The 14082-nt window shown below is 41.5% G+C and overlaps 1 protein-coding gene and 1 pseudogene across 2 annotated transcripts in view; one reads left to right on the forward strand and one right to left on the reverse strand.

Annotated features, from left to right (window-relative positions):
• Positions 1 to 781: 781 nt before the first annotated feature.
• LOC118931919 (tRNA selenocysteine 1-associated protein 1-like) lies at positions 782 to 1903 on the reverse strand (annotated as a pseudogene).
• An 11556-nt stretch (positions 1904 to 13459) lies between these two features.
• Positions 13460 to 14082, forward strand: part of FAM171B (family with sequence similarity 171 member B) — a 69003-nt gene continuing 68380 nt past the window's right edge. For both annotated transcript variants that reach the window (XM_036924883.2, XM_036924884.2), the window contains exon 1: positions 13460 to 13806. In XM_036924883.2, coding sequence (XP_036780778.2) covers positions 13596 to 13806 — 211 coding nt within the window. In that variant the 5' untranslated portion in view covers positions 13460 to 13595. The remainder of the gene's footprint in view (positions 13807 to 14082) is intronic.

Here is a 14082-nt window from a genome sequence, read left to right on the forward strand (position 1 = left end):
GGCCTTGGCACATAGATGGCCCTTCAACAGGCTTTTCCCTAGAACAAGCAGGACTTGAAAATCTAGACCTGGTCTTGGAGTAGACCCCAAGTCTTGAGCCTTTTGGTTGAGTTTTGGCTGGCCCCACACATTGGGCATCCCAGTTGGAGTGCCTCAAGAACTCTTTTCTACCTAGCCACTAGGCTTGGGGCAAATTTGTTGTGGGGAAGTGGATACCAGAAATGTCACAGTTTAAATTGCCCCCTGGTTGATACACAGCAGGTAATCCATACATTCTGACCACAGAGAATCTTAATATTCACATGCCTTCATCCGAAAAGGGCCTCTAAACTCAGGGTTTAGTAACTGTAGAGAAAATGAAAGTTCTTATGGCCAGGATTATCACCTGACCCTGGTCAGCTGGCCCATTGCAGACATGTGGGCAGTACATTATCACTGACTCTAAAGAGTTCCACCCTGTGCTCCAGGCTGCACGGATGCAGGAGAGCAGGAGCTGGAGTGTGGTGGCACCAAGGACAGAGACTGAGATGGTTGCAGGGGTGGAGAGGCCTGGAGGCAGAGACCAGCTTGCTGCATGCAGACTTTCCCCGAGGCAGACGCGATTCTAGCACTTAACCTGCCACCGTGAGAATAAAATTGGGTATAAACCCTTTCACCCCAAGAATGCTCCGTTGTCATTTTTTCAGTCTCACTGAATCAAGAGTAAACTTTCCTGGGAATGAAACCCACTGGTGAGACAGTAACTGAGTCATATGATCCATTTTGGTTACTAGTCCTAAACTCTTGCCCTCCAGGAGTATGGATAGCCCTACCCGGGTAGATTAATCTTGTTCAAAGAAATACAAATTTGAACTTTGTTCAACCTTCCACAGTTGGTCCCTTGGAATCCAAACTCCAGGTAAATGGTTCACTATCAAATGGAGGCCGCAGTGTTGCAGGAATACTCATTTTAAGGAAAGAGTCAATTACTAAAATCTCACAAATCCTATTTCCAAAAGGTAAAAATTCTTGCAATATATTTTTTTAAGTCTATGTTCTCCCACACATAGTCCATTCTGACTTGTCCTTTATCTGACCTACATCATGGCAGAGATCTCTGAAGACACTGTGTGTAGGGGCTGCCGGTGACTGTCCATCAGTGCATCATACAGCTCCTCACTCTGCTCTCTGAACTCCTTGTCCTGTCACATCCAGCTTGCTGTCACCCAGTACATCCTCTCCACCTTCTTCATATGTGCCCACGGTGCTCTGGGTGTGGCCATACTGAGGGTAAGCATACCTGTGGCTGCCAGTGTTCTAGTCACAGCCCCACTAGGCAGAGTAGTTCTAGAACTGCTGGCAACACCAGCTGTAGCTGTAAATGTACATCTAACTGTATTCCACTGGCTTCACAAGTCTCACTTAAGGGATTGCCATGCACCAGTCAAACCCCAGTCCACTGATGTACTCTGGTACTCTGTCAGAGTTTGCTTCTGTGCCAGTTCATCCTGGAATCTCACAAAACCAAAGACCTCAGACACACCCATCTGGTCCAAAATCACCATGCCTCCCTGACTGGAGGGGTAGATGTTGACAAAGATTCATATGGTATGCCATCAACCACACCTGGGGTTGGCCTTCCAAAAGGAGTACTCAGGGCTTTAATCTGTTATTTTCCAGTTCAGTCTAAAACATTTTTGCAGGTGTGACTCCTCAAAGAAGCTTCCAGTTAATTATGTAAATGCTTCTCAACTATAGCCAAATGTCTGAACTCTACAAATCAGGAGCGAGCTGGGATCCCAGTGAAGTTGTTCAGGATAATTTCAATGCTCTTGATGGTCTCCCCCAAAGTGGCAAAGGCTCTAGAAATGACACGCTTATACACATAGGGCTCCATGTCACCCATCCACAAACTTGCTTCCATTAAATGGTTTTAAGTTTGAAATCAGGAAATATAAATCTTACAAAAAAAGACATTATATAATGATAAAGGGGTCAGTTCAAGAAGAGGATATAACTGTTATAAATATCTATGCAACTAACACAGGAGCACCTACATATGTGAAACAAATACTAATAGAATTAAAGGGGGAAATAGAATGCAATGCATTCATTTTAGGAGACTTCAACACTCCACTCACTCCAAAGAACAGATCAACCAGACAGAAAATAAACAAAGAGACAGAGGCACTGAACAATGTATTAGGACAGATGGACTTAATGGATACCTACAGAACACTTCATCCAAAAGCAACAGGATACACATTCGTCTCAAGTGCACATGGAACATTTTCAAGAACAGATCATATACTAGGCCACAAAAAGTGCCTCACTAAATTAAAAAAAATTGAAATTCTACCAACCAGTTTCTCAGATCACAAAGGTATGAAACTAGAAATTATACAAAGAAAATGAAAAAGGCCAACAAAGACATGGAGGCTTAATAACATCCTTCTAAATAATCAATGGATCAATGACCAAATAAAAATGGAGATCAAAGAACATATGGAGACAAGTAACAACAGTAATTCAATACCACAAAATCTGTGAGACACAGCGAAGGCCCTGCTAAGAGGGAAGTATATTGCAATACAGGCCTACCTCAGGAAAGAAGAACAATCCCAAATGAACAGTCTAAACTCACCATTAAACTAGAAAAGGAAGAACAAATGAGGCCCAAAGTCAGTAGAAGAAGGGACAAAGTAAAGATCAGAAAAGAAATAAATAAAGTAGAGAAGAATAAAACAATAGAAAGAATCAATGAAAGAAAGAGTTTGTTCTTTGACAAAATAAAATAAACCCCTAGCCAGACTTATCAAGAAAAAAGGAGAGTCTACACACATAAACAATCAGAAATGAAAAAGGAAAAATCACTACAGACACCACAGAAATACAAAGAATTATAAGAGAATACTATGAAAAATTATATGGTAACAAACTGGATAACCTAGAAAAAATGGACAACTTTCTAGAAAAATACAACCTTCCAAGGCTGACCCAGAAAGAAACAGAAAATCTGAATAGACTAATTACCAGCAAGGAAATTGAATTGGTAATCAAAAAACTACCTAAGAACAAAACTGCCAGATCAGATGGTTTCACTGCTGAATTTTATCAAACATTTAGTGAAGACGTAATACCCATCCTCCTTAAAGTTTTCCAAAAAGTAGAAGAGGAGGGAATACTCCCAAACTCATTCTATGAGGCCAACATCACTCTAATACAAAAACCAGGCAAAGACACTATAAAAAAAGAAAACTACAGACCAATATCCCTGATAAACATAGATGCAAAATCATTCAACAAAATATTAGCAAAGAGAATTCAAAAATACATCAAAAAGATCATCCATCATGATCAAGTGGGATTCATCCCAGGTATGCAAGGATGGTACAACATTCAAATATCCATCAACATCATCCACCACATAAAAAAAAAAGGACGAAAACCACATGATCATCTCCATAGATGCTGAAAAAGCACTCGATAAAATTCAACATCCATTCATGATAAAAACTCTCAACAAAATGGGTATAGAGGGCAAGTACCTCAACATAATAAAGGCCATATATGACAAACCTACAGCCAATATTATACTTAAAAGTGAGAAGTTGAAAGATTTTCCTTTAAGATCAGGAACAAGACAAGGATGCCCACTGTACCTACTTTTATTCAGTATAGTTCTGGAGGTCCTAGCCATGGCAATCAGACAACACAAAGAAATAAAAGGCATCCAGATTGCCAAGGAAGAAGTCAAATTGTTCCTGTCTGCAGATGACATGATATTCTACATAAGAAACCCTAAACAATACACTCCAAAACTACTAGATCTAATATCTCTAAATTCAGAAAAGTTGCAAGACACAAATTGAATATGCAGAAATCTCTTGCATTCCTATACACTAACGATGAACTAGCAGAAAGAGAAATCAGGAAAACGATTCCATTCACAATTGCATCAAAAAGAATAAAATACCTAGGAATAAAACTAACCAAGAAAGTGAAAGACCTATACTCTGAAAACTACAAGACACTCATGAGAGAAACTAAAGAAGATACCAGTAAAAGGAAACACACCCTGTACTCATGGATAGGAAGAATTAGTAATGTCAAAATGGCCATCCTGCCTAAAACAATATACAGATTTTAATGATACCAAAAAAAAAAAAAGGCAGTTCCTGTGTGGTGACCTCCAATGAGTTCTACACAATGGTATAAAGAGCATATAAAAGTGTAGGCAAAGGGTCTGTTTCTGTTTATACAGAGGATCAAAGCCTAATTTGGCTACCCTGAAAATGAACTAAGATACGATATGAAAAGAACTTCCAACATCAGCACTCTCTGGAAGACTCATGCCAGAAGATGATCATCAAAAAACCCCAACAAAGATCCACACACTGCTACAGCTGTAGATGCACTCATCCCACCAGTTCCTGGACTTGCCATGGGAATGAAGAAGGAGATATCTAAGCTGGCCTGTGCATACAGTAAAACAACAAATTTGACTGGCTCTATACTGTTGGAACTCAACCAAGAATTAGGAGAAGTGCAAATTGTAGCTCTCCAAAATCTTACAACTACAGACTATTTACTGTTAAAAGAACATATGGGATGTGAACATTCCCCAGGAATGGGTTGTTTTAATTAGTCTGATTTCTCTCAGACTGTTCGAGTTCAGTTGGACAATATCCACCATATCATAGATAAGTTTTCACAAATGCCTAAGGTGCCTAACTGGTTTTCTTGGTTTCACTGGAGATGGCTGGTAATTACAGGTATGCTTTGGTTATGTAACTATACTCCTATTATGTTAATGTGTGTGCGCAATTTAATTAGTAGTTTAAAACCTATACATGCTGAAGTTACTCTACAAGAAGATATGTCAAAGAAATAATCAATCTTCCCATGTTTTCTTCCACCTGCTACTTCTATAGCTTTTCTTCTTCCTTCCTAATTACAACCCTTAAATAGAATTCGTGCCTCATATCAAATTTACCGAGTATCATAATTCTTCCAAGTGGTAAAGATACCTCAAGACAAATGCTGGGCATAGAAGCCACAGGGCATAAATATGCAAAGAAGTAAAAAGCTAACCTTTTCAAACAATAAGGCTTCTCTCTCACTTACCAACTTTACATTTCCCTGTATGGCCCCGGAAGATGACTGGTTAGCCAGAGACGGGTAAGATTCCTCAAGGGAGGAACAACCTAAGACAGGCACAGTCACAGGGGGAGCCATCAGGTGAGAAATTGGGGATCAACAGAGGTGAGGCTTAGAACCTCACCCCCCCGTTCTGAGAGAAATCTTCTGCATCCGTGGATGTTTTATTGCCCTTGTCTAGCTTGGATTAACACATAGTCTACAGGCACACACCTGATCATCTACATTTGCTCTCTTACAACACTAAACTATGTTTTCTACCTTTGTCTTGTATCTACCTACCACTTCAGCATTTTATTTAAAAAAATAATAATAAAGAGAGAAATGTGGTATCCACATATAAATCAAGTATAAAAATCAAATGAGTATTCATATTTGAACTGACTGTCTATAGTTCATAATGCATGAGCAAAACCAAAAGTTTCTGTGATGACTGCCCTTGTACTGTTCACCATGTAACTTATTCACTATGTAAGAATTTGCTCTCCATGTAAGAACTTGTTCGTTATGCTTCAGAAGATTGGAGACTGACGAAAATTAGGCTTGGGGTGGATTAATGATTGTGCATTGAGCATTGACTCCCCTATACAGAATTTTATTGTTGTTAACAACCATTTGATCAATAAATATGAGAGATGCACTCACAAAAAAAAAAAAAATTACACACTTCCAATTGTAAAATAAATAAGTATCCAGGATGTAATGTATAGCATAAGGAATATAGTCAAAATATTGTAACAACTTGGTATGGTGATAGCTGGTACCTAGAATTATCATGTATATAAATGTTGAATCACTGTGTTGTACACCTGAAACTAATGTAATACTGTGTGTCAAACACCCTTCAATAAAAAATAATTATCTACAAAAAAAAAAACAATATACAGATTCAATGCAATCCCTATCAAAATACCAACAGCATTCTTCAACAAACTAGAGCAAATAGTTCTAAAATTCATATTGAACAACAAAAGACCCAAAAAATAGCCAACAAAAGACAATAGACAACAAAAGAATAGCCAAAGCAATCCTGAGAAGGAAGAATAAAGCTGGGGGAATTACACTCCTCGACCTCAAGCTCCACTACAAAGCCACAGTAATCAAGACAATTTGGTACTGGCACAAGAACAGACCCACAGACCAGTGGAAGAGAATAGAGAGTCCAGATATTAACCCAAGCATATATGGTCAATTAATATATGATAAAGGAGCCATGGACATACAATGGGGAAATGACAGCCTCTTCAACAACTGGTGTTGGCAAAACTGGACAGCTACATGTAAGAGGATGAAATTGGATTATTGTCTAACCCCATACACAAAAGTAAACTCAAAATGGCCCTAAGACCTGAATGTAAGTCATGAAACCATAAAGCTCTTAAAAGAAAATAGGCAAAAATCTCTTGAATATAAACATGAGCAACTTTTTCCTGAATGCATCTCCTCGGGCAAGGGAAAAAAAATAAAAAGTGAACAAATGGGACTACATCAAGCTAAAAGCTTCTCTACAGCAAAGGACACCATCAGAACAAAAAGGCATCCTACAGTATGGGGGAATATATTTGTAAATGACATATCTGACAAGGGGTTAACATCCAAAATATATAAAGAACTCACATGCCTCAACACCCAAAAAGCAAATAATCCTATTAAAAAATGGGCGGAGGATATGAACAGACACTTCTCCAAAGAAGAAATTCAAATGGCCAACAGGCACATGAGAAGATGTTCCACATCGCTAATTATCAGGGAAATGCAAATTAAAGCCACAATGAGATATCACCTCATACCAGTTAGGATGGCCAACATAGAAAAGACTAGGGACAACAAATGCTGGTGAGGATGTGGAGAAAGGGGAACCCTCCTACACTGCTGGTGAGAATGTAAACTAGTTCAACCATTGTGGAAAGTAGTATGGAGGTTCCTCAAAAAACTAAAAATAGAAATACCATTTGACCCTGAAATTCCACTCCTAGGAATTTACCCAAAGAAAACAACTTCTCAGATTCAAAAAGACATATGCACCTCTATGTTTATCACAGCACCAAGATATCAAAGCAACCTAAGTGTCAATCAGTAGATGAATGGATAAAGAAGAAGTGGTACATATACACAATGGAATACTATTCAGCTATAAGAAAGAAACAAATCCTACCATTCTCAATAACACGGATGGAGCTAGAGGGTATCATGCTCAGAGAAATAAATCAGGCAGAGAAGATAAATACCAAATGATTTCCCTCATTTGTGGAGCATAACAATGAAGCAAAACTGAAGGAACGAAATAGCATCAGACTCACAAACTCCAAGAAGGGACTAGCGGTTATGAAAGGGGAGGGGTGTGGGAGGGCCAGTGGGAAGGGAGGGAGAAAGGGATTGTGGGTTGTCATAATTGGTACACATGGTGTGTGTGGGGTCACAGGGAAGATAGTGTAGTTCAAAGAGGACAAATGGGGACTGTGGCATCTTACTACAGTGATGGACAATGACTGAAGTGAGGTATGGGGGGGGACTCGATAATAAGGGTGAATGTAATAACCACATTTTTTTCTTGTGAAACCTTCATAAGAGGGTATTTCAATGATACCTTAATTTTAAAAAAATGTGAGTCTTTCTACTTCTCATTTTTTCAAGATTGTTTTGGCTGTTTGGGGTCCCATGTAATTCCATGTGAATTTTCAAATTAGCCTATCAATTTCTATAAAGAAGTCAGATGGGATTCTGATAAAGATTGCCTTGATACTGTAGATCAATTCATGGACTATTGCCATCTTTCCCTTTTTAAAATTGTGGTGTAATTGACATTTAACATTATGTTAGTTTCATGTGTAAAACATAATAATTCTATATTTGTATATATTGCAAAATGATCACCACAAAAAAGTCTAGTTAAAACATCTATTACCATACAATAGATACATTTTTTTTTTGCCATGAGGACTGTTAAGATCTTCTTTCTTAGCAGTTTTCAAGTATGCAATATGATATTCTTAGCTACAGTTGCCATGCTGTACATTACATCTCCATGACTTGATTATTTTATAACTGGAAGCTTGTACCTTTTAACCCCCTTCATCCATTTCTGCCACCTCACACCCCTGCCTCAGGCAGCCATCTGGATAAAATAGCAACATTTCCAGAATCTCTTGCCTGGCCTTAGTCATCTCCCTATCAATAGATGTTTCCAAGGGGTGGAGAAAAAAAGTCCATCTCCATATCAATAGGTAATTACAAAGGGGAGCAAGAGCATATCTGTACCAGAAAGTTTGGATGGGGCCCCTTTTCTGCTGTAACTGGATTGTGAGACATATGGGCAAGCAGAAGTGGACAACTGTTTGTAAACAATAAATGTTTTTTTTCCACTTTATTTCTCCCATTGACTGGTTTTGGTTTCAAAGGTATTTTACCCCGGGATTTTCCTCCAGAGTTACATCTGGCTGTAGTCAGCAGGACCTCTGAACCCAAAATCTGTCCACATGGGTGCAACCCTTGGGCAGGCCACCACTAGAGTAGTGGGGAGATGCCCGGAACTCTACCTGTGGATAGTGGGGAGGTCCCAGAGGGTGCAGCTTCATTCAGGAGCCCCCTATCTGTGGGGCTTCTAATTGGGGAGCCCTTAGTGGGGAGTTAGTGTAGGGTAAAGCACCTCCTAGAGGGGTGGGGCCTTCCCCAGAAATGGGGAAGGGTGGAGACATCAGAAGCTGTGAAATTAGCCCTCCATGAGACAGTAGACTGCTTAGATGCCCTGAGTGGCTGGGAAGCAGCTGGACCGTGGGATGTCTTTTCCACGTGATAGTGGAAAGTGTTATTGTGGAGAGAGAGGAACTTGGGCAGGAGAGAGACACACTTCAGCATCACTTGGGAGGAGTGGGGCGATGACCTTTGGGATGCCCTTAGGAAACAGAGACAGTTATTGAGAAGACGGGTAGCATTCTTGGAAGATAGCAGTGAAGGAGGACGCTGCAGGAGACCATGGGGAGGGGGAAGGAGAAGGAGAGAGCGGTTCCTTCAGCCCTGGAGATGGTAGAGGAGATGTCGGGAGAGGATGAGGTGGTGGGGCCGAGGGCTGATCTGTTGCCAAGGCCACTGCTTGAGGGACCAGCCTCTCCCATATTAAAGGCCCACCCAGTTGTAATTAAGAAAATTAAAATGCAACAACCACAAGCTCCTTGGGAAGGAGCTGTCTCTTCCTCAGGTTGTGGAGCACTCCATTCTCACATTTGAAAACCAGTGTCTCTGTGGTTGATTTTGTGCCAGTTTTTTTTCCAGTTTTGTACTTTCTGTTGGTGATTTTGATATTAAAATGGCTCTCAATTATAGTGCTGACTGCTCTCTAGTGCTCCTCAGCACAAGAAGGCTGTGATGTGCCTCACAGAGAAAATACATGTGTTAGATAAACTTCTTTCAGGCATGCATTATGGCACTGTTGGCTGTGAAGTTAACGTTAATGAATCAAGAATTTCTAATAAATAAGGTGTCTTTAAACAAAAACACACATAAAACAAGGCTCCTTTTGGCTCTATTATTTCTCCCACTATACAGCTCAGAAAACTGAGGCCTAGAATCTTGTGTAAATCGCATGGCTCTGAGTGATGGATACCAGAGCAATCTGATTCCAGGGTCATCCTCCATTAACCAACAGTTCTACCTATTAAACTTGATTTATTGATTTACTCAACCAAGTAATCTATCAGTGTTGGGCACTGTGGTAGGAGGTGGAGATACATCTGTGAAATGATGATCCTGGCCTCGTGGAACCTACACTAGTGAGAATACTGGCAAGTAAATAGCCATATTAAGTAATGGAATTGTAAGGGGAAATTTGTCATGAAAACTCATAGCAGGGGCACCTAAGCTAAGCTAAGGGTGTCAGGAAATGTATCCTGGAGGAAGTGATACCTAGCCAATCCTTCAGGCTCTGTGGGAGCTTGCCAGTTAAAGAGATGAGGGAGTGGAGTTTCAGGAACAAGAAATTATGTGAAGGTGTAGCAGTTAACCCCAAAGTCTAGTTCAAGGATATAAATCCCTTTTCCTTCTCTCCCTCTCTGTGTGTTTAGGTAGCAAATATTAAAAGATGAGCTTGGTTAGTTACAGAATAGATTTGTAAGTCTGTTGGGGATTTTGAACTTAATGCTACGAGCAACAGGAGGTACTGGTAGATCTTAAGCAGGGAAGAATCATTATTTAATATATGTATGGTATTTTACTTTGCTTTCTCTTGGCTCCCGTAATGTTTTTTATAAAAATGAAGTTCTAACCTAAATGGATTACACAGTATTAAGCATAAACAGTATCATGGATTATAAACCTGAAAATAACTTTCTAGATCAACTGGCAACTTCCATTCCTTTGTAAAACACCCTGACTGACATGTAAGGCACATGAGTTAGCAGGATACACCTTCCTGAATGTCTGTTTTTGTTCCCTACCCCCTACCCCCAGTTGTTTGGTGTGTGTGTCAAAAATCAGTTTTATGTGTTCACAAACTTTTTTTTTTGGCCAGTTTTGTGTGTTATAAGGAATGGATGAAATATAAATTTGAATGAAGCATATTTTTCTATGAAAACTAAGTTTAATACTAAATTGGTAAGAAAATTGTAAAATTTGGGAAAAATTGAAAACAGAAATATTTGACACTCAAAGTGCTTGTCAATAACTCTTTAAGAACACCTTCCACTTAAACTAAAACTGCTAATCATGGGGGTGTGTTATAATTGTGGTTTATGACATCAAACTCTAGGATTGTGGTTAGATACTAAAAAACATTCTTGGCTCTACATCAAAAGACTGGTAAATGTACATATTCTCATTTTAAGATAATCACTTTAAAATATATCTAAGATTTTTTTTGTCTCTTGACCAACTTTTTGGTTCACCAACTACTAGCCTAATTACATCAGATAATGCTTTTCTATATTACACAGAAATTAGGCATAGGCTATATGAGCAATGGAGAATATAAAAACCATCTTGATCCACAACACTTATTTCTTTAAGCAGTCCATAATATTGAAGGATTTGATGCCCACCTCTTTCCTGGGGACTGTGATATCAGCGGTTTTGCCTCTGGCAGGTCAACTGCTAATCTATTAAAGATGGCTTGGCCACCATAAAGCAGGATGATGGGAATCCTGGTAGCATCCCTTTCCTTCTGGACTGCCAGTCAGGTTTTTGGAGCCATTTCCATTTTCTCCTTTCTGTCTGGGAGCAGAGGTAAGGTGGAAGAAAATGCGACAAAGCTTGATGAGACTAATGAAGGCTGTCTGCATTCAGCCTCCCTACAATAGCTTCTGCTCACACAGGCAAGGAAAAGCCGTGCATAAACAGTGGTGTTCAGGGTGAGGGGCCTCACTCTGGCATTTATTTTCCAAAATTGTGTAGCACACACAGTTTATTTGTCTAAAAGTCATTGTAAAACAATACAAGCCCATGGTAAAGGGTTTTGAACAGTGCAGAAAGGTAAAGCCACATATTATTACTGTAGCCTTAGGCAAGAAAAATAATATGTAGGTAGCCTGTCTGATCTTCAGTGCTTCCGTTTATTAGACAGAATAATAAGAGCTAAGTTATAGGATTGCTCTGAGAATACAATGATAATGTATGTACAATGTATTATTATATAACTTTATGGTTTACTATTTTCATACCCTTGATCAAATAATAATTTTCCACTACTCTCTGAGAAGTTTGTTCTTTTCTAGCACATTGGGAACTTCGGGACGAACACACATACAAGAATGGTGAGATGGAAAGGGACTGTCCAATCAACCAAATTAGCTGAATCCACTATAATGATGATGTCACAGTGAGATCACATTTACATTATACTTTGAGATGTCCCACAGGCACTCCAAATGCAGAGACTCCAGCTGAACTAGCGGTGATCTGTCACCTGTTCTGCAGTCTGCATTATCAGTTTATATTGATAATGTCATAAGTAGTCACCACCAAGATCTCAATCTGGCAATTTGGGTTTCACACTAGACATACCATCTTTCTCGCTTCCCCAGCTAAACAACCAAGCATCTCTGTTGATTCTAGCTCTATATCCTGGATCACCCACTCCTTCCCTCTCCTCTCCAGTCTCACAAGCCTTTGGCATCTGCTTTTGGGCTTTTGCCAACACCTGTAAACTGGCCTTATCTCCTCCACTCTATCCCTCTAAATCCATCTTCCCTATTGATAGCAAAGTAATCCTTCTAAATACAGACTGGTAGTAAGTCCCTCACTTGATTAATTTCTTTCACTACTTCATAACCATTTGCAGTGTAAATTTCAATTTCCTTATATAACATCCAAAATTATTACAGGAATTAACACATATAAAGTACTTGAACAAGGGCCTGGACATGGTAAGTATCATGGAAGTGTTTGCTATTATTTTTTAAATGACCTGCGTTCCACTCTCCTTTTGAATCTAAAGCACTGCCACTCTGTCACTCTCATGGGTCACAGTTTTCCAAGCATACCCAAGGAACACACCTCTGGGCTACACACACACACACACACACACACAGCTCTACTTTTTAGAGGACCTGGTTGAACCCCTCTATGTGTGGAACTTTTATTATTCTTTTAACAAACCCCTCTTCTCCCAGCGTTTCATAGCCCCTGTCCCTATACCACATAGTTTATTTCTTCTAACTCTGCAACCTCTGCACTTTGTAGTGTTTTTCTACCGGCAACCACTACGGGATTATAATTTGTTTATACATTCCTCTGCCGTAACAGGTAGTGAGTTCTTAGAATGCAGGGTTTTTATCTTGCTTATTCCAAGCACCTGACTAAATGCTGGCACATTGGAAGCACCTAGTTCGCATTTAGTAAAATATTATTTGAATAAATGAAAAGTGTAGGTTACAATTAAACAAAATGCAATTAAGAATACTTTCTAATGTCTCAATACCCACTTGGGCAGAAAGAGGAAGTTTAGTCAGATGCTGGAGAGATCAAGCTAATCAATGATGGCAGTGATGCAGCAAAACTTATTAGGTTAAGAGATCCTGGCTTTTTGATCTGCTGGTGCTGCGTTTTAAGTGTTGTAGGAGGGTAATCAATATACACCCTCTCCTCCACTTCGGGGTCGGGTGGGGGGAGTTTTATTCCACTTTCTGAAAATTTCCCCGTGTCTCGGTATCGGCCGGAGGATCTGAAGACCCATCAGCTCCAAGAAGGCTCCTTTTTCGTTTACCCTGGGAGGCCTCCCCCCTTCCTCAAGCGCTCCGGCCCCGCGCGGAGCCCGTGCCCCGCGAGCAGCCGGGCCTGGGGCGCCCGCCCCGCCCCGCGCATCACGTGCGCCGCCGCCCGGCCGCCTCCTCCCGCAGCCGGAGCGCGAGGCAGACGGCGCCGGGCGCAGCAAGCGGCGAGCGGGCGGTTGCTGCCGGAGCCCGCAGCGCTAGCGACGGCCGCCGCCCGGAGCCCCGCAATATGCCGCCGCGGCCCTGCGGCTCTCGGCCATGGCGAGGCTCGGTCGGCGCGTCCCTTGCACCCTGCTTCTCGGGCTGGCTGCCGTGCTGCTGAAGGCGCGGCTCGTACCCGCGGCCGCCGGAGCCGAGCTCAGCCGCTCCGACCTCAGCCTCATCCAGCAGCACCAGCAACGGCAGCGGGAGGCGGCGGCGGAGGAGAAGCCGGAGGCGCCGGGAGCGTCCTCCGCCGCCCCTGTCCCCGGTAGGTCGTGCGGCCGGTCTCCTCGGCGCGGCTGCTCCCCTCGCCCCTTCCCTGGACCGGTCCCCACCGCCCCGATCTCCGCACACCGCCTGCCCGGGGCGCGGGCTCCGCGCTGCTTTCTGGAATCCGTCTTTTGGGGGATGAGCTTCCGGGGAAGCGTGGAGCACTGCAGTGGGGTGGGGAAGGGTCGGGAGGGGCGGGGGCGAGTGACTGCCTGGACTGAGCCTGCCTTCTGCCTCGTTCTTCCTCAGGTCCTCCCGCGCCCTAGAAATGACT

The sequence above is a fragment of the Manis pentadactyla genome, chromosome 6, assembly GCF_030020395.1.
Source record: "Manis pentadactyla isolate mManPen7 chromosome 6, mManPen7.hap1, whole genome shotgun sequence".
In the NCBI taxonomy this organism is placed as follows: domain Eukaryota; kingdom Metazoa; phylum Chordata; class Mammalia; order Pholidota; family Manidae; genus Manis; species Manis pentadactyla.